Here is a 24,214-nt window from a genome sequence, read left to right on the forward strand (position 1 = left end):
CTCCCCATTTTAGGAGAAAACTCCCCGAATTTAAACGTGAGCCGTTCTGGTCTGTCTGAAACCGGAGGCGTCGCCTCCGTGGCAAAGCTCGAACGGTGGCGTTCTGGTTGTGACCTCCTTAACTGGCGCCGTGCTCTCAGCGCTTTGCTTCGAGATACCGTAACCCGTCCCCGTCTCGGCCGTATCGATGTACGAACCGTCGATGCGAAGGCTCGGGGGGTGCCGTGACCCCAGGGAAACGGGTGCCAGCCGCGCCTGTGGGTGACCAGAGGGGGAATTCGTGGGCCCCCTCCTCACCAGTAGCACCCCCTTCTTCTTCTATAGCTTCTCCCAAACCTCTAGCAAGTTCGGACATTCACGGATGTGCGGGGCGGCCGCTGGGGACGTGTCACGCTGAGCGTGTTTCAGTGTCTCCTCCGTTCTCCGTGCAAGCGCCTGCTCCCTTTCACCTTCAGCGTGAAAATTCCTACCCGAGGAACTTCCCGGCCTCTGACGTACGTGTTTTCTTTCTCCCTAGGCGCCTTTGGCCCAGCCGGAATCCCCTACAGCCTCCGCCGGCGACGACGCTCGTTCAGCCGCGGAGTCGGGAGAGTCGGACAAGGAGTCGGTCTGCAGCAGCTCCACAAGCAACGGCGGCGGCAGGGCTTGCAAGGACAAAGAGAAACCAAAGAAAGACCGAGAAAAGGATAAGGAAAAAGATAAGAAACGGGCGGACTCGGTCGCCAACAAGCTGGGCAGCTTCGGCAAGACTTTGGGAAGCAAGCTAAAAAAGAACATGGGTGGCTTGATGCACGGCAAAGCTATCAAGGGAGGCGTGAGCAACGGGCAGGGAGATACCTTGGAGAAGAAGAAGAAAGGGTCCTTGAAGGCAAGGAAAGGCAGCAAAGAGGAATCTTCCCAAGGAGATTTGTCAGCTCCTGTGGAGAAAACCTGCCCGGGCAAAGCAGCCCCCGAAAAGCCGTCGGACCCCTACAAGTACAGCAACGACGTCAGGCTGAGCCTGAGCATCCTCCGGGCTGCCATGCAGGGAGAGCGCAAGTTCATCTTCGCCGGCCACCTCAAGACCAGCAACCGGCACCAGTACCAGGAGGAGATGATCCAGCGGTACCTTCTGGATGCCGAGGAGCGCTTTATGGCCGAGCAGAAACAAAAGGAGGCGGAGAAGAAGGCGCTGGGCGGCGCTGCCCCCGCCAAGAAGCTGGAGCCGGAGGCGAACGCCCACAAGGGCGAGGAAGCGATGCTGAACCCCGCGTACCCCCAGCCTCCCCCTGCGTACGCCATCCACGCCCCGGATCCGGCCGTAGGCGCTAAAATAGCAGCTTTTCCCTCCGGCTACTCGGGCGTTTTCACCTTTCCCAGACCCTCCATGGCCAGCAGCGTGGAAGGGTCGCATCCCCCCAGCTATCAAGACAGCAGGCGGCAGGTAGCCGGGGGTTCCTGCAGCAGCCTTCCTCCCTACGCCACCTTACCCAGACATTGCCCCCAGGCGCGGCCGAATCCCTACCAAACCAGCCCTTCCCACCTGGGGAGATTCTCCCCCACGGACACGGACGTCCACCCCACCCACCCGTTGGAGGGCGACGGCTCCGCCGGCCTCCCCCCGCACAGCAACGGCTACAGGGAATGCCTCGAGCAGGACAGCTCGCAGAAGGGAACGCCAGCAGACAAGACTAAAAGCCGCGTTCTCTATAACGTTCCGCAGACCAAATGCAAGCAGCCGAACTGCAGTTTTTACGGGCATCCAGAAACTGGGAATTTCTGCTCCTGCTGTTACAAAGAGGAGCTCAAACGCAAGGAGCGGGAGGCTCTAGTGCACAGGTTCTGAGCGCCCTGCCCCGGCGCCCATCTTGGGACCCATGAAAGATGGGGAATGCAATAATATATATACATATATATATTATTATTTTCTTTTTCAAACCCCCCCCCCCCCCCCCGCTCCTCTCCCTGCCTGTGGAAGGAGGGAGCGGGAATTTGGCCGGATGGGCTGAGAAACGGGATTCAGCGGGTGATGGAGGTGATGCAGGAGGGTGGCGGGAGGGAGAGGGGGCGAGAAAATCCAGCCCCCCCACACCCCCCCCAACACCCCCCTCCCGGAGCCCCGGCGAGAGGGAGGAGGAGGAGGATGCTTTTCAAGAGGCTTCTGCGTGCGAGGGGTGACCGGGGTTGGCGGAGGGCGTGCGAGGGGCGGAAGCGGGGGGGGTGGTTTTTCAAAATGAATTTAATAAACCAGACCAAAGCTTTCGGGGAGCAGCACCCCGCCGGGTCCTTCCAGCCGGACCCCGACGTCGCCAACTGCCCCCAGTCGAGCGAAAACGCCCCAGCAATTTCAGTTTGAGCGTCACAGACCTTTTAATTGACAGATTTTATTATTTTTTTTTAAAACACTGTTTTTATTTTATATCTCTTTTTGCTGGTACTGAGCGAAACTTAGTTGGAATCGGACATTATTGGGCGGATTTTTTTAGCGGAACTCGTCCGAGCCCGGCCCCACCCGAGGCCTCTGAGCAGCGGGCTCGCGGCGCTCTCCTTCCGACGGGCTCCACTCTTGTCTTTTTTTTTTTCTTCTTCTTCTTAAAACATTATTTTTAAACTCTTTCTCGGGGCGGGAGGGAGACGGAGGGGGTGGTCACAGTGCTTGAGTGGTTTTGAGGTTGTGTTTCTTTCGTTCCTGCAGAAGCACTGTGCAAAACCGTTCTGTTCGCAGCGCGGTCGACCCGGCTTAGTAAGAATTGAGGCGAGAAACAAGGTCAGTGTCTCCACCCAGCAATAACCACCGGCGTGGGGAGGTAGAGAGGGCGAAGCGCGCCCCGCAGCCCCCGGGGGGTAAATCCGCAGCGGGCTGCCGGGCACGGACGCGCGCACCCGCGGTAACTCTTTCTACTTGAGCAAGCTACTTCCGTACTACCTCTGTTCTGCTGAATCGAATTAACTCGGCTCCATTTTGCTGAGCCACGTAACTGACCTTAGGCTGAGGAATATTAAAAGCTATTTTTGATAATAGGGCTAAAGAGCGAAACGTGCAGAGAAAAAAAAAAACAAACAAACAAACAAAACCCGTCACTAACGTCACACACTCGATTATGGTCCACTACGTTCCCTTCTGCCCCCGTCCCAGCCCTTGCGGCGTAGGATGAACCCAGCGCTCCCGCTCACGTCGTGCAGGGTGGGGTTAACTTTAGCACTGCAGTGTTTGCACAGACCTTGGGGGTTGGTTTTTTTTTCCCCTTTTTTCCTCTTTTTTTTTGGTAACTACAGCTCCCAGCCCGGACCCGATCCTGCATACAGCGAGGTTCAGCGTTTTACCACGTGAAAATAAAACATGGATTATACCGATAACGCAAAGCTTTACAACATTCCCTCATTTTTTTGGGGTTTTATGTTGGTTTTTTTTTTAAACTTTTGTTTGTTTTTCAGAAGGCATCAAACTATGCAACCCCTTCCCGCGCGGCTCCTGCCCGCCGCCCTTCCCGGGGCGAAGGGACGAGAAAACCGGGCAGAAAGTGTACTTAACGCTGGGGAATCACCTGAAGCCTTATCCCCACAAACACACTAAGGCTTGGTTCTAACGTACAACTGTTACCGGTTCAATGTATACCTAAAACCCCACAAATTCAGGCCTTTCCCAGAGGAGGCGGCCGCGCGGGGTCCTAAGCCTGGCTCTAACCGTTCGGGTCGAGCCATCGAAGCGGCTCGTCAACGGATTTAAATATCCCGGCGATGGTTTCACTCTGATTTCACGTGTTCTCTTAGGTGGGGTTTTTTTTATTGAAAGGCCCGGCCTAGACAAGCCTCGCCCAGCTGCTGCCTGTGGCCGGGGGTCGGCACCCGCTCCCGTGGGCGTCCGTACCTCGGAGCGGGCGCCGGGGGGGGAACCTTTTCCCTCCCGCCGCAGGAGTGCCGCTGTGCTGTAACCCGGGGCCGGGACCACGCCGCGCCGGCCCCGCAGCCGCCTCCTGCTTCACCCCAAAATATTACGGTGAGATGTTTAAAAAAACCAAAAAGGCAAAGGAAATCCTCGCCGCGCTGGGGCCGCTTGGTTTGTGCCCCAAATTCGGCCCCTTGGTTTTGCTGTCACGGGAGCGGCGGCTTCACTTCAGTCGCGGGGGACGCTCCGGGAGGAGGGGAGGCACAAGGCGAGGCCTCGCCTGTGGTTCCCGCTGTTCTGGGGGCGATTTCTCCCCGTTTTGGTTAACTCCATCCTGCCGCGGGGCCGAGCCCGGGGGCGCCGGAGGTTGCGGTGCGGTGGGGAGCGCCTGGCGCGGGGTTTGGGACCCCCCCCTCACTGGAAGGCGGCTCCTTCCCGGCGCTCGGCGGTAACGGGGCGCCGCCGGGAAACCTCGGGTGCCAAAACAGCGGAGATTCTGGGGAGCTTCGCTTAAATCTTGCAACGGTGACGGGGCTTTTTTTGGGGGGGGGGAAAAGCAGGTTTGGCCGGGCGCTTTGTGTTCTTATTATTGAAGTTTGGCTGTTTGGGGGTGCAAACCTGTCCCCACCCCGCGGGCACCTGGAAGGGAGACGGGAATCGGGCTCCTGCGCCACCCCCCGGCCCTGCGGTTAAGGAGGAAAAGGGCAAAACTCGCCCAAAAAGTCGTTCTCCAGGTCTTGGGGGGGGTTTGGACACGCGGCCCCGGGGGGTCCCCGCGCCGGTTGCAGGTTCGTCGGTGCCCGGCGCTGCCGGATTTTACTGCGGTCAGTGGAGTTTGGAGGTTTGGGGGTTTTTGAAACCAAATTGGGGGTGGGGGGACCCAAGTGAACTTCAGGCAATGACGAAAAAATCTTTGAGGAGTATTTTTGCTAGGAGGGGCAGAGTTTGAGCTCTTCCCCCCGCACCCCCGGAGCCCCGGCCGCAGCCGGGTCGCACCAAACCGGCTGCGTTTCTTCAGAACCACAAAGGATTTTTTTCAGGTCATTTTTGTTTCCTTTATGGTGAAACTAATTTTTTTTTTTCTTTTTGTTTTTTTAAGGGACTATTAAAGACAAATTCTATTTATTGAAAGATTATATCTACCATCCGCCGGTTATAACTCACGGACACACTAAAGCCACTGCCTGCGCCCTCTTTTCGGGCCGTGGGACTAGATATTTTTCTGGCACCTATTTTTGTAAAGCGGGGAGGGTTGGGTGGGAGAGCGACAGCGACTCGTGCTCCAAAGCCCCTTCCGTGGAGGAGAAGCCCCACAACCTGCCCCCCGGGAGGGGTTTTTCCCCCCCCTCGGCCGGGGGCTGCGCGGAGGGGATGGGAGGGGGAGGCTGCGACGCCGGCCCGAGGTCATAAAATAAGTGCACTTAATGGTGTCGGTGGGAGGAACGTTGCTGCCGTCGGGCCCCGGGTGCAGTAAAGATTTTCTTTAAGGGTGCGCAAACCCCGTTAACGAGCATTTTATTTTGTGGAAAGAGCATTTACCTTCCCTGATGTTACCCGGCCCCTCCGTGGGGGAGGCTGACGGGACGCTTTGGTTATCACTAATCCTGCGAGAAGTGACCTGAATTAATTCTGCCATTCGTTTTATTCACAAAAGACACCTTTTTTTTTTTTTTTTAATTAAATATTAGGCTGGTGATATTTTATTTTTCCTACTCCTCGCTGTAGCGAGCACTAGATGGCGCGTCGCAATCGGGCTGTACACCGCATCCTTCGTTTATGCTACCATAGATTCACTGACAATAAACAACGTTCAACTAATGAACCCCAGGGCAGCGGCCGTGCCTCTTTCCTCCGCCTCAGCCCGGGCGTCTCCCCGGGGTCTCGCCCCGGTGGGCTCTGGGTGCCCCAGCCCTTCGTGCCCCGACTCCCCTGCCCTGGGGCTGCTCTTCCTCCCCGCCTGCGTCGAGTTATTGGGTTGTTCTTGGCTCTTTCTCCACTGCTGAGCACAGCACCCCCTTTCCTTCCACCCCCTTTCCTTCCACCCCCTTTCCTTCCACCCCCTTTCCTTCCACCCCCTTTCCTTCCACCCTTTTTCCACCCCCTTTCCTTCCACCCCCTTTCCTTCCACCCCCTTTCCTTCCACCCCCTTTCCTTCCACCCTTTTTCCACCCCCTTTCCTTCCACCCTTTTTCCACCCCCTTTCCTTCCACCCCCTTTCCTTCCACCCCCTTTCCTTCCACCCTTTTTCCACCCCCTTTCCTTCCACCCTTTTTCCTTCCACCCTTTTTCCTTCCACCCCCTTTCCTTCCACCCCCTTTCCTTCCACCCTTTTTCCACCCCCTTTCCTTCCACCCCCTTTCCTTCCACCCTTTTTCCACCCCCTTTCCTTCCACCCTTTTTCCACCCCCTTTCCTTCCACCCCCTTTCCTTCCACCCCCTTTCCTTCCACCCCCTTTCCTTCCACCCCCTTTCCTTCCACCCCCTTTCCTTCCACCCTTTTTCCACCCCCTTTCCTTCCACCCTTTTTCCTTCCACCCCCTTTCCTTCCACCCTTTTTCCACCCCCTTTCCTTCCACCCCCTTTCCTTCCACCCCCTTTCCTTCCACCCTTTTTCCTTCCACCCCCTTTCCTTCCACCCCCTTTCCTTCCGCCCCCTTTCCTTCCGCCCCCTTTCCTTCCGCCCCCTTTCCTTCCGCCCCCTTTCCTTCCACCCCCTTTCCTTCCACCCTTTTTCCAACCCCTTTCCTTCCACCCTTTTTCCACCCCCTTTCCTTCCACCCCCTTTCCTTCCACCCCCTTTCCTTCCACCCCCTTTCCTTCCACCCTTTTTCCTTCCACCCCCTTTCCTTCCACCCTTTTTCCACCCCCTTTCCTTCCACCCCCTTTCCTTCCACCCCCTTTCCGCCCCCTTTCCTTCCGCCCCCTTCCGCCCCCTTTCCTTCCGCCCCCTTTCCTTCCACCCCCTTTCCTGGGGATTGGGGAAGATTTCCTCCTTTTTAGGAACCAAATTCAGGCTATTTGAAGAAGAACCCCACCTCCCCCCCCATCAGGGCCTTTCCTCGCCGCTGTTGGAGCCCCCTTCCCCCCGGCTGCGGTGGAAGGCCGGCACCCAGGGACGCTTTGACAGCGCCAAACCGCAGCGAAGCTTTTGCGCAGCACCAGGACGACGCAGCTGGTGGCCGGCGCGGGGCCTTTGCGCTGCTGAAGCTTAAACGGGTGCAAAAAGAGGAAAATTGGCTGTGATTCCGTTCACCGACAGCTACAGCCTCAGCGCTCCGGCCCCGGGGCTGCGAGCGGGGAAGGGCGGCTGCGTCCTCGCCCCCCTCCCCCCTCCCCCCCCCCAACGCTGCGTTTGGGGGGTTTTGGGGCTGGTTGGAAACGCGTATCGCGGGGACTCGGGAACCCTTTTGGGGCTGGGGGAGCCGGGAGCGGTTTCCCACCGGATTTCTCTGCGTGGGGGGGTTTCTATTCCAGCTCCCGGTGCTTTTCCTTCCTCGCAGCACCGGCGGGCGGCCACACCGTGCCCAGTGCCACGTCGGTGCCGGCTTGCCCACGCTGGCCAATTTTCCTCTGGTTTTTGGGGCGGCCTGGGCTGACCCTGAGCTGGTGCAGACGCTGCCCTTGTCTTGGAGAGCAGCCCTGGGTTAAAGCCCTGCAGGAAATTCCTCTTATCCGCCAGGTGCCGGGGCCAAAGGCCCAGCCAAGCTTCCCCGGGATGCTCCGCTGGGTGACTTTCCTGCAGGAGGAAAATTGGGGTGCATGAGCTGCAGCCACCAAAGCTGGGGCTGCCCCAAAAATCAGCAGGCAAATACACCTAAAATCAGGTTTTTAGCAGCAGCACATGCTCCAACTGTGCTGGGTTTCGCTTGAGCCTGGTTTGTGCCAGGGTTTGTCCTGCCTTGTGCTGGCACCGGTGCCTCGGCTGCCCCGGTGCTGCCCCGGCAGGAGGAGCTGAGCCAAGAAGGTTTGGGTTTTGGGGTCCCCAGGGTTTCATGGCAGCGGGGGGGTGGCAAACACGGCCCCAGGGCCGCCATCCGCCTGCCGCCAGCAGCGGGGTCAGGGCCCCGCGTCCCTCGGCGGCCTCGGCGGGGCTGAGGCCGGCGGGAGCCAGGCCGGCTTGGCACCGGTGCCGGCGGCGCACTGGTTTTTCCGGGGTTGGGAGGAGAAGGCCATGCTTCGGCGATGACTCACGGAGCAGCGCCTTCCTCCCTGGCAGAGCTGCCCGGCCCTGAACCAAGGAGCGGCTGTGGGGGGCCCTGCGCCAGCGGGACGGGCTGGGGGGCACCCAAAGGGGCTGGGGGGGCTGGGTGTACCCCTGCGGCGCACGGCGCCGTACGACCCTTGGCTGGTGAAGCATCACTCGCGGGGTGCCCGGAGCTGCGCGTACCCCCTCCAGCGCCGTCCGTCCCTTTTGGGGTGCACAGTGCTGTACCTCCCCCGTCCAGTCATGGAGCTCCGGGCCGTGCTCCTGGGGGTCTCCCCACCTTCGGGGGGTGGGGGGGGGATGCGGGGGGGGGATGCGGGAGCGGGGGATGCAAGGCCGGGGTGGGATGTGGGAGCGGGGCGGGGGATGCGGGGGTGGGGGATGCGGGAGCGGGGCAGGGGATGCGGGGGCGGGGGATGCGGGAGCGGGGCAGGGGATGCGGGGGCGGGGGATGCGGGAGCGAGGCAGGGGATGCGGGAGCGGGGGATGCGGGAGCACGGGATGCGAGGCCGGGGCGGGATGCGGGAGCGGGGCGGGGGATGCGGGAGTGGGGGATGAGGGAGCGGGGCAGGGGATGCGGGGCGGGGGATGGCGGGGCCGGGGGCGGGATGCGGGAGCGGGGCGGGGGATACGGGGGCGGGGGATGCGGGAGCGGGGGATGCGGGCGCGGGGGGGGATGCGAGGCCGGGGCGGGATGCGGGAGCGGGGTGCGGGCGCGGGGCGGAGGATGCGGGGGCGGGGTGCGGGCGCGGGGCGGGGGATGGCGGGGCCGGGGGCGGGATGCGGGCGCGGGGCGGGGGAAGCGGGAGCGGGGGATGCGGGCGCGGGGCGGGATGCGGGGGCGGGGTGCGGGCGCGGGGCGGGGGATGGCGGGGCCGGGGGCGGGATGCGGGCGCGGGGACCGGGCCGGGCGGTGGCGCTCGGGGCTCCCGGGCTGCTCCGCTCCGGCTCCCGCCGCCGCTCCGGGCCCGCCCGGCCAAAGTCCCGCCGCCATGAGCGGGGCCCCGGGCAGCCGCCGCCCGGCCTTCCCCGGCCTCCCAGGTAGGGCGGGGGCCGGGGGGGCGGGGGGGGGCGCGGGGAGGGGGCCCGGGGTGCTCACGGGGCCCCCCGCACCCAGCGCCCCGTCCCCGCAGGGGAGCGGGTGCTGGAGGAGGCGGCGGGCGCCCGGCAGCGCTGCGGCGAGGGCGACGGCTCCGTCCCGGGGACGCTGCTCTGCACCGACCGCCGCGTCGCCTTCCTGCCCGCCCAGGTGGGACCGGCCCGGCCCCGGCCCCGGCCCCGGCCCCGGCCCGCACCCCCGGCCCGCACCCCCGGCCCGGCCCCGGCCCGGCCCCGGCCGGCACATCCTGACCCCCACCCATTGCAACGCAGCTGCATCCCCCCACCCAGCTGCACCGCTGACCCCCACCCCAGCTGCATCCCCCCACCCCAGCTGCATCCCCCACCCCAGCTGCACCCCCCCACCCCAGCTGCACCGCTGACCCCCACCCCAGCTGCATCCCCCCACCCCAGCTGCATCCCCCACCCCAGCTGCACCGCTGACCCCCACCCCAGCTGCACCGCTGACCCCCACCCCAGCTGCATCCCCCACCCCAGCTGCATCCCCCCACCCCAGCTGCACCGCTGACCCCCACCCCAGCTGCATCCCCCCACCCCAGCTGCATCCCCCACCCCAGCTGCACCGCTGACCCCCACCCCAGCTGCATCCCCCCACCCCAGCTGCACCGCTGACCCCCACCCCAGCTGCATCCCCCCACCCCAGCTGCATCCCCCACCCCAGCTGCACCGCTGACCCCCACCCCAGCTGCATCCCCCCACCCCAGCTGCATCCCCCACCCCAGCTGCACCGCTGACCCCCACCCCAGCTGCATCCCCCCACCCCAGCTGCATCCCCACACCCCAGCCGCACCGCTGACCCCCACCCCAGCTGCACCGCTGACCCAGCTGCACCGCTGACCCCCACCCCAGCTGCACCCCCCCACCCCAGCTGCATCCCCCCACCCCAGCTGCACCGCTGACCCCCACCCCAGCTGCACCCCACACCCCAGCTGCATCCCCAACCCCCCACCCCAGCTGCACCACTGACCCCCACCCCAGCTGCATCCCCAACCCCCCACCCCAGCTGCACCACTGACCCTCACCCCAGCTGCATCCCCCCACCCCAGCTGCACCCCACACCCCAGCTGCATCTCCAACCCCCCACCCCAGCTGCACCACTGACCCCCACCCCAGCTGCATCCCCAACCCCCCACCCCAGCTGCACCACTGACCCTCACCCCAGCTGCATCCCCCCACCCCAGCTGCACCCCACACCCCAGCTGCATCTCCAACCCCCCACCCCAGCTGCACCACTGACCCCCACCCCAGCTGCATCCCCCCCAACACATCCCTGACCCCCACCCCAGCTGCACCGCTGACCCCCACCCAGCTGCATCTCCAACCCCCCACCCCAGCTGCGCCACTGACCCCCACCCCAGCTGCATCCCCCCAGTCCCAACCCCATCCCAGCTGCATCCCCCCCCACCCCAGCCACATCCTGATCCCCACCCCAGCTACATGTCCCCCCATCCTATCCCAACTGCATCCCTGACCCCACCCCATTGCAACCCTGCTGCATCCCCCCCCAGCCACAACCTGACCCCCCCCACCCCAGCTGCGTGTCTCCCCATCCCATCCCAGCCATATCCTGACCCCCACCCCATCGCAACCCTGCTGCACACACCCCCACCCCCACTGCATCTCTGCCCTATCCCAGTCCCATCCTGATCCCTTCCCAGTAGCATCCCAGCTCCGTGCTGGCCCCATCCCGGCTGCATCCTAATCCCTGCGCAGCTTCATCCCCACCCCAGCTGCATCCGACCCCATCCCAGCCCCACCCTGACCCCCCCGTCCCAGCTGCATCTGCACCCCCTCCCAGGGGCATCCCAGCCCCATCCCGGCCGCGTTCACCCGGGGAACCCCTCGCTGCAGGACGCGGTGGGGGACGGGGGGCAGCCGCGGGGCCCAGCACCAGCCTCCCAGATCCGTCCCCACCACCCTTCCTGGGGTGGGGGAGAGGGGGATGCGCCGGGGGGGCTTCCAGCTCTCCCCACTCTCCCGCAGGCCCCCGGCTCCCGTGCCTTCCTCCACAGCGAGTACGACGTGGCGCTGCCCTGCATCCGCAAGCTGGTGGCAGGTAAAGGTGGAGGCCCCGAGCGCTGCGTGATGAGTTGGGCAGGTCTCAGCCGGCGCTGACGGCCGCCCCCTCGCCCGCCGCAGCCAGCAGCTTCGCCAAGCCCAAGGTGCTGACGGCCGCCTCCCCCCTCAAGTTCATCCCCGAGGAGCTCGCCGTTTTCTGCCGGGATTTCCGCCTGCTCCGCTTCCACTTCCACGAGAACGGCTTGGCTCCGCAGGCGTTTCGGGTAGGCCGGGGGGGCTGGCGGTTATGGGGGGGGACAGGGAGGCTTCGTACCCGCCTCTGGGGCGCTCCAGGGCTTTTGGGGAGGGGATCTGGGGGGGGGGCTCATGCCTGGCCTTGGCCCCTCTCTGCAGGTTGCCAACGCCATCGCCCAGGCCCGGGAGGCGGCCGCGTGGCTGGGGGACACCGGCGAGGGACACGATGGCTGGTCCTGCCCTGCTGAAGCCCCTTTGGAGGAGGAGGAGGAGGAGGAAGGCTCTGCTGCCACGCTGCTCTTCGAGAGCCTGCACGACTGGGAGAAGGAGCTGGAGCGCCTGGGTGCTACGGGCTGGAGGGTGAGCGCCGTCAACGAGCGCTTCGACATGGCCCCCAGGTACAGCCCAGCCGGGTGCCGGGGGTCTGTGGGACCCCAGCCCCCCGCCCTGGGGGGGCAGAGCGTGAACCGCCCCGAGGGGACCGGGGATGGGGGCGAAGGGGTGGGGGGAAAATCCTTCCCTCTGTCCACAGTTTGGGGATAACACCCCATGAACCACTTGAAACAGCACCCTGGGATTTGGGGGGTGCTCGGGGGGGCACCTGCCCCACGCCCCCACTCTGCCCACAGCCTCCCCCGGTACCTGTGGGTGCCCAGCGGGCTCCTGGACCACGACTTGAAGCGAATCTTTGCCCACTTTGAGGAGCGCCGCGTGCCTGTGAGTGTCCCAGGATGGCGATGGGGTGGTGGTGGGAGGCCAGGGACGGGGATGTGGGGTGATTTGGGGGGGTGTCACCCCATCTCACCCACAGCGCCTGTGCTGGCACCACCCGGGCGGCAGCGACCTGCTGAGAGCCGCCAGCTTCCACGCAGCCTCGGAGCCGGGCAGCGAGGATGTGAGGTGAGTCCCGCTGGAGGGGTCTGGGGGGTGGGTCTGGGGGTGCTGCCCCAACCCAGCCCCACCCGGAGGGTCCCTCTCCCCCCTCCAGGTGCCTGGAGGCTCTGCTGCTGGGGGGCCGGGGGCCCTGCGTGCTGGCCGACACCGCCGAGCTGCCCACCCTGGCCGACATCCAGCTTGCCCACCTCAAGCTGCGGGCGCTCTGCCTGCCCGGTGAGCGGGGACGGCGGGGGGGAAATGCTGTGGGGGCGACCCCCCGCTCACTGCGGGGCTCCTTCTCCTCTGCTGACCCCCCCCATCCCTCCCCAGGCGCAGCGGCAGAGGAGAAGTGGCTCTCAGCCCTGGAGGGAACGCGATGGCTGGACCATGTCCGGTGAGCAGGAGGCGGTGGGGGCTTTTTTTTGGGGTACAGGGTGGTGGCAGAAAACCCTACCCTAAAAACACCCCACCCCCCAGCCCGCCATGGTGAACAGTCCTCCCCCACAGCCCGACTGGCGGCTGCGGGGCGATGGGGGCATTGTGGTGGGTGCATGAGCGTGCCGGGGTGGGCTGCAGACCCCTGGGGTGAGCTGCAGACCCCTGGGCAGGCGGCCATGGCATTTTGGGGTGCCCTGACCCCCACCACCACCCCCTTTTGCCCCCCCAGCATCTGCTTGAGAAAAGCCGCCGAGGTGGCATCGCTGCTGGCGGGGAGACGCTGCTCCGTCCTCCTGCAAGGTATCACCGGGGTGGGGGGAGCACCGGGGTGGGGGTGGGGGGCGACACGCTGGGGACACCCCCTCACTGCCTCGTGTCCCCCCACCCCGTGCAGAGCCATCGGACCGGGACCTGAACTGCCTGGTGGCCTCGCTGGTGCAGCTCCTGGGGGACCCCCACGCCCGCACCCTGCCCGGCTTCCAGAGCCTGGTGCAGCGCGAGTGGGTGGCAGCCGGGCACCCCTTTCCCCGCCGACTCGGGCTCCTGCGCCGCGACAGCCCCCGGGAGGAGGTGAGAGCCGCCCCGCGCCCCCGCCGCCCCGGCCCCGTCACCGGTGGGTGACGTCCATGGGTGTCCCCCCCCCACCCAGGCCCCCGTTTTCCTGCTGTTCCTGGACTGCACGTGGCAGCTGGTGCGGCAGTTCCCGGCGGCTTTCGGCTTCACCGAGGCCTATCTCCTGGCCCTCCACGACAGCAGCTTCGCCCCTTACTTCAGCACCTTCCTCTTCAGCTGCCAGCGGCAGCGGGGCCGCGGCAGCCCGGTGAGCTGCGGGGGATTTAAGGATGGGTTTGGGGATGGAGGCGAATCCTCTCCCATCCCGCCCGGCTGCATCCAGCCACGCCGTGCCTCAGTTTCCCCGTGTGCGTCCCCCGTTTGGGGATTGACCCCCTCCTCCCCATGACAGCTCCCGTTTCACCCCTTCCCCTCCCCGCAGCACCCGCCCCACAGCCAGACCTACACGCCGGTGACCGGCTGGCGGGACCCCGCTGCCGGCGTGCCGAGGGTGGGCAGCGCTGCCTGCGGGCTGCCCGCCGTCTGGGCCTGGGGGCTGCGCTACAGCCGGCAGCAGCGGGCCCGGTTCAGGAACCCAGCGGGTGCTGCTGGCACCGTGGGACCCCGCAGTGCTGCAGACCCCCAGACCCCGGGCAGGGTGAGTCGGGGTTTGGCTTTGGGGGGGGCTGCACCGCCGGGAGGGGATGCAGGCGTGCACAAAGCCCCCCTCCCCACTTCCACGTTCAATTTGGGGTGCTCTGCGTGTTAAATCCCTTCCTGGTGCCGTGTGCCCCCCAAAAAGTGCCTTATCCCTAACTGCGGGGCTTTCCCCCCACCTTTTTTCCCTAATCTCTGTTTTTCCCACCCGTTTCCCAGCCTGACGACTCCTGGCCGGGGGCCGGGAACGTGTTCGTGCTGACCAAGGGAACGTTGTCACCCCAACCCTTTCCCTGGCGGAGCGGCCGCCCCCCACCACGCCTGTCCCGCTGGGCCCCCTCCCTGGAGAGCCTCGGTGAGCGGGGGGGCGGCCCGGGGGGCAACCGGCCCCCCGCACCCACCCCGGGGGTGCTGCTGCCCTGCGCCGCGGGACCCTCCGTCCGGCTCTGGCGGCGCTGCTACCTGCGGGGCCTGCCCGAGGCACAGGTAACGCCGGCTCCGGGCTCGGGGGGTCACCCTGATGGCGTCAGGCTGGTGAAGCGAGGGGAAACTGAGGCACGGATGGGGGGCCCGGGTGGGCGCAGACCCCAGGGGTTCCTGCTGCGGAGGGGATTTCTTCCTCCTCAGACACGCCCTGCTGCTCGGGATGTGGGTTGAGGATGGTGTGGGGGGTCTGTCCATGTCCCCCCCCGACCCTGTCCATGTCCCCCCCCGCGACTGGGCACCTTGTCTCCCCCCAGCGCGGGCGCTTCGCCCCGTCTCCGGCCGGCCTGGCCGAGGAGCTGACGCTGCTGCAGGACCGGCTCAGCGCCTGGCAGGCGGCGGGACCCCGCACCGAGCCCGCCGGCAGCCCCCTCGCACCCTCGCGGTGAGGACCCCTGCGATGGGACACCCCCCTGCCGTGGGGACACACGGCTGCAGGGGCAGCCCCCCTCGGTGCGGCCGTGGGGCGTCCACACCTGGGGGTCCCACCAGCCAGGTGGGGTTTTGGGGGGACCCCCCAAAACCACCCTGCGCCTTCCACCGGTGCCTTTGACCAGTCCCTCACTGCCGCCCTCCTGCCCCTCGCCGGGGCACAGGGCTTTTTGGGGCCAGATCCTGCTGTGCCGCCCAGCTGCCGGTGCCCGGGGCGGAGGAGGCAGAGCCGGGGGGTCCCCAAAAGCATCCCCCATTCTCGCCGGGCATGGCGGTTTCTCAGTTTTTCATTAAATTCTTGCTACCTCCAGAGCGGCTTTGAGGAGCTCAGGGCTGGGCTCCAGCCCGGGCGAGCAGGATCCGGCCCCACCACGGGGCGTTACCGGGGGGTTTCATCCCGCAGGCGGTGCGGGGACCCCCGTGCTCAGCCCCGGGGCCGGAGCTCCGCCGGGGTTTGGGTCCCCAGGGGCAGGGATGGCCGGATCCTGGCCTCTGCGTTGCCCTGGGCCTGCGGCCGGGCTCGGCTGCGGCCGCGATGGGTCCAACATCCCGCTCCCGTCGCCTCCGCCATGGAGGGACCCGCTCCAGCACCCCATCCCGGAACGGCTCCCAGGGGGTGGGGAGGGGCTGTGGGCACTCGGGGAGCCGGGGGTGGGTTCCTCGCCCCCCGGGGGCTCTCGGCCGGGTGCTTTTCCACGAGGTCTGTATTCCGGAGCCCATTAAAGCGCAATTTTGCAGCGATGGCACGTGGCTGTGACGGGGGAACCGGGGCCAGGGGTGCAGGACGGGGCACCCCTGGCACGTGAGGCCGAGGCGGGGGGTCCCCAGCACAGGGATCTCCCAGCACTGGGATCCCTCCACAGCTGGGACCTCTGGGCACTGGGATCCCTCCATAACTGGGCTCTCCCAGCACGGGGATCCCTCCATAACTGGGCTCTCCTAGCACTGGGATCCCTCCACAACTGGGCTCTCCCAGCACGGGGATCCCTCCGGATCTGGGATCTCTGGGCACTGGGGTCCCCGCTCGGGCAGTGCTCCCGGCCGCGAGAGCGATGTCGCCGCCCGTCACGGCAGGCGATATCGCGACAGAAGGGCGGCGACGCCGGCCCCGTCACCACGCGTGCCCACACTCAAGATGGCCGCCGCGCTCAGCCGCCGACGCCACTTCCGGCCCCACGGCGGCCCGTCGAGGCGCAGGGGCGGGGTTCGCGCCTGCGTCTGACGTCACGGCGCGCAGCGGCGTTGCGTGACGGCGGCGCCGCGCGGGCGGGAGCGGGCGGCGGGGCAAGATGGCGGCGGGGCCCATCTCCGAGCGGAACCAGGGTGAGCGCCGGGGCCGAGGCCTGAGGCCTGCGCGGGGTCTGCGGGGCGCAGGGGGGCACCCCGGCTCCGGGGGGACGTGGGGTGTCCGGGGTGGGAGGCCCGGGCTTCCGGGGGGTGGGGGGTCTCCGCGAGGGACCTGGGGTGGGGTGTGGTGGGGCTTGGAGGGGCCCGGGCATTCTGGGGACATGGGGGAGGGGTTCCGCGGGGGACCCTGGGCTCCCGAGGGGTGGGGGGGCCTCGGGGGCAACCCCAGCCTCCCTGGGGATATGGGGGGCTCGAGGGAAACCTGGGCTCCCGAGGGGCGGGGGACCCCAGGCTCCCGGGGGTCGTGGTGGGCTGGGATCTCTGGGGACACGGGGGGGGCATCCATGAGTGGGCCTTGGGCTCCCTGGAGACATGGTGGAGCTCTTGGGGGGGGGGCAGGCTCCCTGGGGATGTTTAGGGGTTGGAGGGGGGGCGTAGGCTCCCCGGAGGCATGGGGTGCTCTGTGGGGGGGCCCAGGGTGACCTGGAGGCTAAGAGGGAGTTACAGAGAAGACCTGGCTTCCCCGGAGATGTGTGTGTGCGTGGGGCGTCACCTGGGTGGGTCCTGGCCTGGAATGGAAGGGTTCTGGTCTCCCTAGAGAAAAGGGGGGGGGCTATGGGAGGGTATAATTACAGGGGATAGGGTTATAAGTTTAAGGGGGAACGTTTGTCTTTGACTTGAGTGACTTCAGCATGAAGCCCTTAAGTCCTGGCACAGCTGAGACTTCCAGCTTCCTGGGCTCAGGGGTCTAACGCGGGTTTTCTTTTTGCCTCCCCCCCTCCCCAAGATGCGACGGTGTACGTCGGGGGGTTGGACGAGAAGGTCAGCGAGCCGCTGCTGTGGGAGCTCTTTCTCCAGGCGGGACCTGTGGTCAATACCCACATGCCCAAGGATCGAGTCACAGGCCAGCACCAGGGTGAGATATTTACTGTTCTCTCTCAAAAGCTTCACATTAGGTAAAATATTTCAGCTGGGGACAATCAGGGAGGGATGAATTATCCCCAGGAAAGATCAGCAGCAGCCTTGGGTGCTCTGGTTTTAAATCAAGCGGGGTTGGATGAGCTGTGGGAGGCCGTGGGCCTGCCCACTCCTAAAGCTCTGCTGGGGGACTCATTGCAGGCTATGGGTTTGTGGAATTCCTCAGCGAGGAGGACGCAGATTATGCCATTAAGATCATGAACATGATCAAGTTGTATGGGAAGCCTATCCGAGTGAACAAAGCCTCAGCCCACAATAAAAACCTGGACGTGGGGGCCAACATATTCATCGGCAACCTGGACCCCGAAATCGATGAGAAGCTGTTGTACGACACCTTCAGCGCCTTCGGGGTCATCCTGCAGACGCCCAAGATCATGCGAGACCCCGACACGGGCAACTCAAAGGGTTACGCTTTCATCAACTTTGCCAGCTTCGATGCCTCGGACGCTGCCATCGAGGCCATGAACGGACAGTACCTCTGCAACAGGCCCATCACCGTTTCCTACGCCTTCAAAAAAGATTCCAAAGGCGAGCGGCACGGCTCGGCTGCCGAGCGCCTCCTGGCAGCCCAGAACCCGCTCTCGCAGGCGGACAGGCCCCATCAGCTGTTCGCCGACGCTCCTCCTCCTCCGTCTGTCCCGACTCCTGTTGTCACCTCCCTGGGACCTGGCGTCACCCCTCCAGGTGGGTAAATCCCAGCAGCGCCCGTCTCCGTGCCGCGTTGGTTGACGGGGGGCTGTTGTGCCTGTCCGCCGCCGGTCCCGAGGGTGGCTCCGTGCTGCTGCGCCTCGTGCGGAGCCACCCCTTGTCGCACGGTGAGGCTTGGGGCAGCGGTGCCGCGCTGTGAAACCCTCAGCAGAGCTGTAGGATCACGAGCTGGCACGACCTTAGGAATTCTTCCCTCCGTGTGGCAGCTTGATCTGTGCTGTTCCAGGGCTGAATGGAAGGATCCTGTTTGTCTGCTGGGGATTTTTTTATGGTTCCTGTGGGTGTTTGTGCTTTCGCCTCCTTCCTTCCCTGGGAGGATTTTTTGCTTTCTGTTTGTTTGGGTTTTTTTATACTTGACCGAATTCTCGCTGTCTCTCTTCCCAGGCCTCCCACCCCCAGGATCGTTCCCCCCGCCGGTGCCGCCCCCCGGAGCGATGCCTCCCGGCATGCCTCCTGCCATGCCACCCCCACCCATGCCGCCCGGCGCGGGTGCCCCCGGTCCCCCCTCCGGGGCTGCACCCAGCGGGGGACACCCGCCTCACCCGCACCCCTTCCCTCCGGGCGGCATGCACCACCCAGGTAAGCGGCGGACGGGGATCCGCCTCGGGAAACGCCGCTTGTCTTCTGCTTCTGGGGGCTGGGTAAATCACTCCCTCCTCCTTCCTGAGGTTCCCCCCTCTGTAAAATGGGGAGAAAACCGTTGTCATCCTCCGTAAGGGACTGAACACGGCGGCGTTCCCCAAGAGGTTGCTCCCTGCAGCGCAGGGCAGCCTGGTGGAGAAGAGGGAGGGTCTGCGTGGGAGCGAGTATGTCACGTCAGCGGCGCCGCGCCTGGTTTCTGGGTTTCTCTCCTCGATGTTCTTAAAATGTGTTAAAAAATAGCCTGGAGCGGGGGGATTTATGAAGCACTGTGGCAGCTTAGGAAGTAGTGCCCTTCTGGGAGGTGTCCAGGTGGGTCGAGACGTTAGACTTGCGAAGGTGTGAGACACGGGAAGGCAGGGTCCATCGTGGTGCGGGCTTTTAAGGTCTCGGGTGCTGCCCTGGCTGGGAGGATGTTAACGAGACTCCAAGCCTTCGTCATTTTTCTCTAGTGTAAATTAATACGTTGAGTGTGAACCTCCTTAGCACAGTCTGCGGCTCTGCTAGGCAGGAGCTAATTCAAGACATGAGAACAAAATGTTTCTTTGATTTCCTTCCATTTTTAGCCCGGTAGTACTGGGGAATGAGCAGCGTCTACATCTAGACTCTGGTTTCAAATGCAAAATATTAAGTTAAATTTGCAATTTAATTTTTTTTTGTTTTGTTTAATCCTGCCTTGCTCTGAAACGACCCCTGCGCTGAGAGGCTCTCCCACGCTGGCTGATTAGGGTGCTTTGTGTGATCGTGGCTCCGGCCGTGTGAGTGACCAGATGGCTGCTGCCTGTCCCCGATTACAAGCTGGCTTTTCAGGCTTTAGAGTAGCCAATTACACCCGGCGAAGGACAGCCTGGCCGAGCGCTTCCGCACCGTGTGCCCTGCGGAGGCATGCCAGGCTTGGGCTTCTGACGAAGAGACGAAGGATCTGTTTGTGTTTGGGGTTTTTAAAGGGATAAAATAAGAGGATAGTAGAAAAAGGTAGATTTGGAGGGACCCAGGCCACTCTTGCTCAGAGCAGGGCAAACTTCAGTCAGTTGCTCCGGGGCTTGTCCAGACACTCCGAGGGTGGTGATTCCCTCCGAGCCCCTGCACCTCGCTCGCTGTCACGCCTTTCTCCCCCCGGCAGCTTACGTCCTAGCAGTGTTTCGTATGCTGCAGCCTGTTCCTGTTGCCTCTTGTTGGAGAGCTTTGCACTTTCTCCTCTTTAACCTCCCTTTTCGGTAGCAGAATCCCCTTTGCAGACCTGACGTTTTAACCCTACAGCTGGATTTAGCGCCCCTCTGGGCTGCGGGTGCCCCGAGCTGCCGTGCCGAGCGGCTGCCCCCGCTGCCAACGTCCCTTGACTCGTTATTCCCCCAGGAATGCCTCCCATGCAAGTACACCACGGGCCGCCCGGCATGGGCCAGCATCACCCAGGACCGCCGGGCTCCGGAGGCCAGCCTCCCCCACGGCCCCCACCTGGCATGCCACACCCTGGACCCCCACCCATGGGTATGCCACCCCGAGGACCTCATTTCGGGTCGCCCATGGGTAAGTGGGTGCCTGCAAGAGGCGGTATGTGTTCTTTTCTATCGATTGTACACGCTTTCTTGAGTTGAGCGCCTGCTTTGGCCCCGCGCCCTCCCTCGTTCCTAGCTTAACGGGGACGGGCAGGAGGTGGTGTCGCGGCCCCCTGCTGCGGAGAGGTGTCTTGGAGGTAGACCTGGCAGCTGCAAGCTGCTAAACCAGGGTCTCTCGGGGCTTTCCTCACAACGTGGGGCTCTGCGCTCTCTGATGACTTCCCCCCATCCAGCGCATCGCGATATCGGCTCGGCTTTGCCAACACGGGAGGGTTCCTGAGGCCTGTGGTGTCCACCAGCCGCGAGGGGGTCCTGGGGGAGACTTTCTCCGGGACCTGCTGGTGGCGGGGGAACGAGGGAGGGCGTTGGCCCGAGCTGGCACCCGAGGGTGGGCTGTGGGTGGGATCGGCTGCCCCCGCTTCTCCCTGCGGAGGTTGTTAACGCCTGTGCTCTGTCCCCGCAGGTCACCCGGGCCCCATGCCGCACCACGGGATGCGCGGCCCTCCTCCGCTGATGCCTCCTCACGGGTACAACGGTCCCCCTCGCCCCCCGCCCTACGGCTATCAGAGGGTCCCCCTGCCCCCCCGGCCTGCACAGAGGCCCCCCGGGGTGCCGCCGCGTGGCCCCTTGAGGGGCCCCCTGCCGTAACTGCCGTAGCGGCAAAACCCCCTCCCTGCTGTGGATCCTTCCCTCTCTGCCCTCAGACTTTCATTTCCCCTTGGACTAACATTCCCGCACCCGAGAGGGGCGGTTGGGTCCACCCCTGTCTCAGCTCCCCCCTCTACCTTTCCCTCTCTCCATCTTTTTCCCTATTTCCTTTTATAGTGTTCAATTTTGTTACTTTCCCCCTCCTCCTTCCATTTATCTTGGCCTCGAAGATTTTTCAAGGTACTTTTAACGGGATTTTTTCCCCTGGGTAAAGCGGCGATCACCCATTTACAAATAAAGCGTTTTAAGAACGAGGGGTCATCCCTCTGCGATGGGCACGAGGCTCTGCCTGTTTGTCATCGAGGCGGCGATCGGCTGCTTACCGCTCTCGCCTCGCGCGCAGCCGCGGGGACGCCTGCGATGGCCTTCGTCGGCACGTGAGAGCTCCCTGCTGACACTGATGCCGCGCGTCTGCCTCGGTGAGGTGCTGAATTCGGGTTGATGCCCCCGGTCTCTTGCTTTTATCCCGGCTGTTTGTTGGTGGCTGATAGGCTCCGAGTAATCCGGTGCGCCTGCGGTGAAGAAAATCTACGGTAAAGCCTTAAAGTCCTTCAAATCTGTGGGTGCCGTTGGCCCAGAGAGCACGAGTAAATGGGCTGGACACTGGGAGGAGAAATTTGGCAGCGAACCCTGCTCTGCGGAGTCCCTGCCTTGTCCTTTTCCACCCAGGGAAAGGACTTTTGAAATGAGATCTTGGCATGTGGATGTGCTCACGGCCACGGGAAGCCGTTAGAGCTGTGGTTCTGGGGGTATTGTTAATGGGGAGGCCATAAAATTTGGGTTAAGCGGTCCAGTTGGGAGAGGAGGCAGGACAGATCTGGTGACGCGTTGTCTCCGCGCTTCCTGGGGCTGAGTCGCCAGAACCGTCCTGCCTCTCCTAATGAATTCAGCGTCGCCGTGCCGGCGAGACCGATAACCGGGGAAGTGTAAAAGCGGAGTCTGTGGATGGGAAGTTTCACGCCTTCTGCAGCAGTTGGGAAGGTGTGAGGAGGGAGGGGGTTTCTGCGGAGCTCCTTACGGGAAGGCGGAAGAGCCTGCAGATGGAGATAGGGAGAGAAGTGCTGGCTTTACATGTCTGAAGCTTTAAATCCAGGTGATTTAAAGGAAAAACAAAAGTGCTTCCAGATATTTGGCCGCCTGGAGTTTCTCTGTGGCTTTATGGGGGACTGTAGTGCTTTTTTTGGCTTGTGACTCCTCTTAGAAGGCTGCTGTGGCTCTTCAGTGCTCTGCAGAGGAGAAGCCGCCTTGGTCTCAGCCTTGATTTCACCCATTGCTAGTTTATTTCTGTCTTATTTCAACATGGTAGGGCTAAAACTGACCTTTAGCTCCAACCTCTTCACCATGGTGGGCCAGAGAGGAGGAACGGTGCCGTGCTGCCCCTTTTGTCGTCGCGGGGTTGTTTGGTAAGTGAGGCCTGGAGAAGTTCAGAGTGAGCCGTGCTGGAAGAGCTCTGTGCTTCCTTCAACTTAATTTATCAGAGGCTCTAATAAAAGTAACATCTAGGCTGTCCTTAGCTTTTACCGCTGATGCAGATTCCCATGCTGCTCCTTGAATAGAGATCCCCGCTCCAATCCAGCCTTCCTGGGGACAGTTCGGGTCTTGGAGGAGACCTGGGCCTCAGCAGTTTCCAGGACTGCTCTTAAGTCACAGCATCTAGCTCTGAGGTTGTGGGGGGCTGATCCTGACCAGGGTCCGCCCAGCGCTCCCACTGAAATGGGATGTTGACGTGCCCAGCCTGACGTTAACCCCAGATGCTTAGCTGTGGTGAAGGTTCCCAGGTTTATACAGGGGATGCTGAAGTCCGGCGGAGGAAATTCAGCTCGTACAGGGTCTTCCCGGAGCCCTGGGCGCACCGGGGTGCTCACTGAGCCTCCGTGATTTCATTAAACCGCTGACGGGCCTTGGCCGTCTCTGGCCAGGGCCGCTCCGGAGCCGGGCCCAACAGCATCAGTTCAGTCTCCCTCCAAGGAACGTGCCTTGCAATTACTGCTGGATTACGTCCAGCCTGGAGCTGTTCCACCGCGTGCCGCTCTGGTAAAACGGTGGAAAGAGCCCGACGAAACGGCCTTGTCTCGCCGTGGGAAGCAGGACTCGGGTCTCTCTGTACCGGCTGTGGCTGGCGGAGGAAGCGATGGGGTGAAGGCGTGGCACTGCTTGGCTCTGATTCCTCCACCTGCTCTAGGAGGGGAGTGAGAAGTGGCTTCACAGCTGCTGCTTTAAGGAGCAGAGCTGAAGCGGGAGGAGAACACTGGCCTCAGGTGTAAATCAGTCAATCCTTGCCGGTGAAGAGGCCGGGAGCTGCGAGGGGCTCTGCCGGCTGCTCCTGAGCAGACAGCAGCTGGGCTGTAGGTGTTTTTTTCTTGAGACGCCTGGTGGGTGCGTTTTAAAACATACCTAATGTTTGTGCTGATCTTGCGACGCATGGGGTTGTAGCTTGCCTTTCTCTGCTGCGGTCGGAGCGTTTGCGTACGCCGGGATGCGGTTCAAGGCAACGACGCGCTCGCCTCTCCTTAGGTGTGGACGAGGGAGATGCTTAAACCTCCTGCTGCGGGCGATGGGTGTAGGGAAGGACTTCTTGACGCAGCAGAAAAAAGCGCCTCTGAAGCTGAACAAATCTTAAAGCAGCAACGGTGCTGTGGGGTTTAATTTGTGATAGACGGGGAGCCGGCTGGGGAGGGCTGGGCGTCAGAGGGGTGCTTTAATTGCACGCAGGGCGTCACTCTTAATGCTGGGCTGTGGAGCGGCTGATGGGAGATTTGGGTGCCAAGGTTTGACCAATGTCAAACAATCCCATGAAAAACCCATCATAGCTACAGCATTAAAAAGCATTCCTGGAGTGGAAATAATTATGCCAAGGGAGAGGCAAATTGCCATCCATCGATCGGGTCTAAATGCATGCCAGAAGCGAGATGTCATGGTCTCTGCGGACCCGCCGCGACTCCGGCTGGGCGACCTTGTTGGCTTGCGTGTCCGAGGTGCTGCTAGGTGGGAAGCGAGCTGCGACGGAGGCGGTGGAGAGGCGCGCGTCCGCCACGTCGCAGCGAGTTGGATTAAGCTGCCGATGGAGGTGTTTGTGTTGAGAGGCCGAGATACAGAAACCCCTTCCCCTGCCCTGGATGGCATCGGACCCTCTGAGTGAGCCTGGAGCTCGTGGTGAGTCGTGGAAGTGGGAACATGCTGCCTCCTCCTTCATCCCAGCGTCTTAATCCGCACTGAGGCTGTGCCCAGCAGCATCATCTGCTTCCCCCATCCGGACTGGCTGGGGAGGGAGCGACAAGATGAGTGATGAACCCCCAGGATCATTTGCAGTCAGGAATTTGGAGACAGTCCAGCTTGGACTCCTGGAATGGGTGGATTTCGGTACGGGAGGGGCAGGACGCGTGCTTGCGGAGGTTATCC

General features: G+C 63.6%; 3 protein-coding genes across 8 annotated transcripts in view; all 3 read left to right on the top strand.

Moving 5' to 3' along the window:
* The window catches only part of OTUD7B (OTU deubiquitinase 7B), a 38,234-nt gene extending 32,547 nt beyond the window's left edge, over window positions 1-5,687 (top strand). For all 3 annotated transcript variants that reach the window (XM_064475276.1, XM_064475273.1, XM_064475275.1), the window contains one exon: window positions 518-5,687. In XM_064475276.1, the coding sequence (XP_064331346.1) occupies window positions 518-1,825 (1,308 nt within the window). In that variant the 3' untranslated portion in view covers window positions 1,826-5,687. The remainder of the gene's footprint in view (window positions 1-517) is intronic.
* A 3,240-nt stretch (window positions 5,688-8,927) lies between these two features.
* On the top strand, window positions 8,928-15,623 carry MTMR11 (myotubularin related protein 11). Of its 3 annotated transcripts, none has more exons than XM_064475279.1 (15): window positions 8,928-9,110; window positions 9,203-9,318; window positions 11,172-11,244; window positions 11,328-11,470; window positions 11,601-11,839; window positions 12,071-12,158; window positions 12,253-12,341; window positions 12,430-12,551; window positions 12,648-12,711; window positions 12,985-13,055; window positions 13,150-13,325; window positions 13,444-13,575; window positions 13,750-13,965; window positions 14,184-14,450; window positions 14,705-15,623. In XM_064475279.1, exons 1-15 carry the CDS (start codon window positions 8,936-8,938, stop codon window positions 14,834-14,836), a joined length of 2,103 nt encoding a protein of 700 aa, XP_064331349.1. In that variant the 5' UTR covers window positions 8,928-8,935; the 3' UTR covers window positions 14,837-15,623. The 3 variants fall into 3 exon arrangements, with proteins under 3 accessions (XP_064331349.1, XP_064331350.1, XP_064331348.1); XM_064475278.1 differs by having other exon boundaries at window positions 8,930-9,110; window positions 13,405-13,575; XM_064475280.1 differs by lacking the exon at window positions 13,444-13,575.
* A 477-nt stretch (window positions 15,624-16,100) lies between these two features.
* Window positions 16,101-21,091, top strand: SF3B4 (splicing factor 3b subunit 4). Of its 2 annotated transcripts, none has more exons than XM_064475298.1 (6): window positions 16,101-16,202; window positions 17,014-17,142; window positions 17,346-17,888; window positions 18,297-18,491; window positions 19,908-20,102; window positions 20,571-21,091. In XM_064475298.1, the coding sequence occupies exons 1-6, from the start codon at window positions 16,169-16,171 to the stop codon at window positions 20,753-20,755; spliced, it is 1,281 nt and encodes a 426-aa protein (XP_064331368.1). In that variant the 5' UTR covers window positions 16,101-16,168; the 3' UTR covers window positions 20,756-21,091. The 2 variants fall into 2 exon arrangements, with proteins under 2 accessions (XP_064331368.1, XP_064331369.1); XM_064475299.1 differs by having other exon boundaries at window positions 16,102-16,202; window positions 19,908-20,078.
* Window positions 21,092-24,214: the final 3,123 nt, after the last annotated feature.

Source organism: Phalacrocorax carbo, chromosome 28 (assembly GCF_963921805.1).
Source record: "Phalacrocorax carbo chromosome 28, bPhaCar2.1, whole genome shotgun sequence".
NCBI classification, from domain to species: Eukaryota; Metazoa; Chordata; class Aves; order Suliformes; family Phalacrocoracidae; genus Phalacrocorax; species Phalacrocorax carbo.

What these genes read in the sequence shown, in the direction of transcription:
- MTMR11 (XM_064475278.1), top strand. Translation starts at nt 8,936, where the DNA reads ATGGCGGGGCCGGGGGCGGGATGCGGGCGCGGGGACCGGGCCGGGCGG. An exon ending in CGCTTCGACATGGCCCCCAG is followed by an intron (nt 11,840 to 12,070) that starts GTACAGCCCAGC and finishes CTCTGCCCACAG; the next exon opens with CCTCCCCCGGTACCTGTGGG. An exon ending in GCGACAGCCCCCGGGAGGAG is followed by an intron (nt 13,326 to 13,404) that starts GTGAGAGCCGCC and finishes CCCCCCACCCAG; the next exon opens with GCCCCCGTTTTCCTGCTGTT.
- SF3B4 (XM_064475298.1), top strand. Translation starts at nt 16,169, where the DNA reads ATGGCGGCGGGGCCCATCTCCGAGCGGAACCAGG. An exon ending in AGTCACAGGCCAGCACCAGG is followed by an intron (nt 17,143 to 17,345) that starts GTGAGATATTTA and finishes GACTCATTGCAG; the next exon opens with GCTATGGGTTTGTGGAATTC. An exon ending in ACCTGGCGTCACCCCTCCAG is followed by an intron (nt 17,889 to 18,296) that starts GTGGGTAAATCC and finishes CTCTCTTCCCAG; the next exon opens with GCCTCCCACCCCCAGGATCG.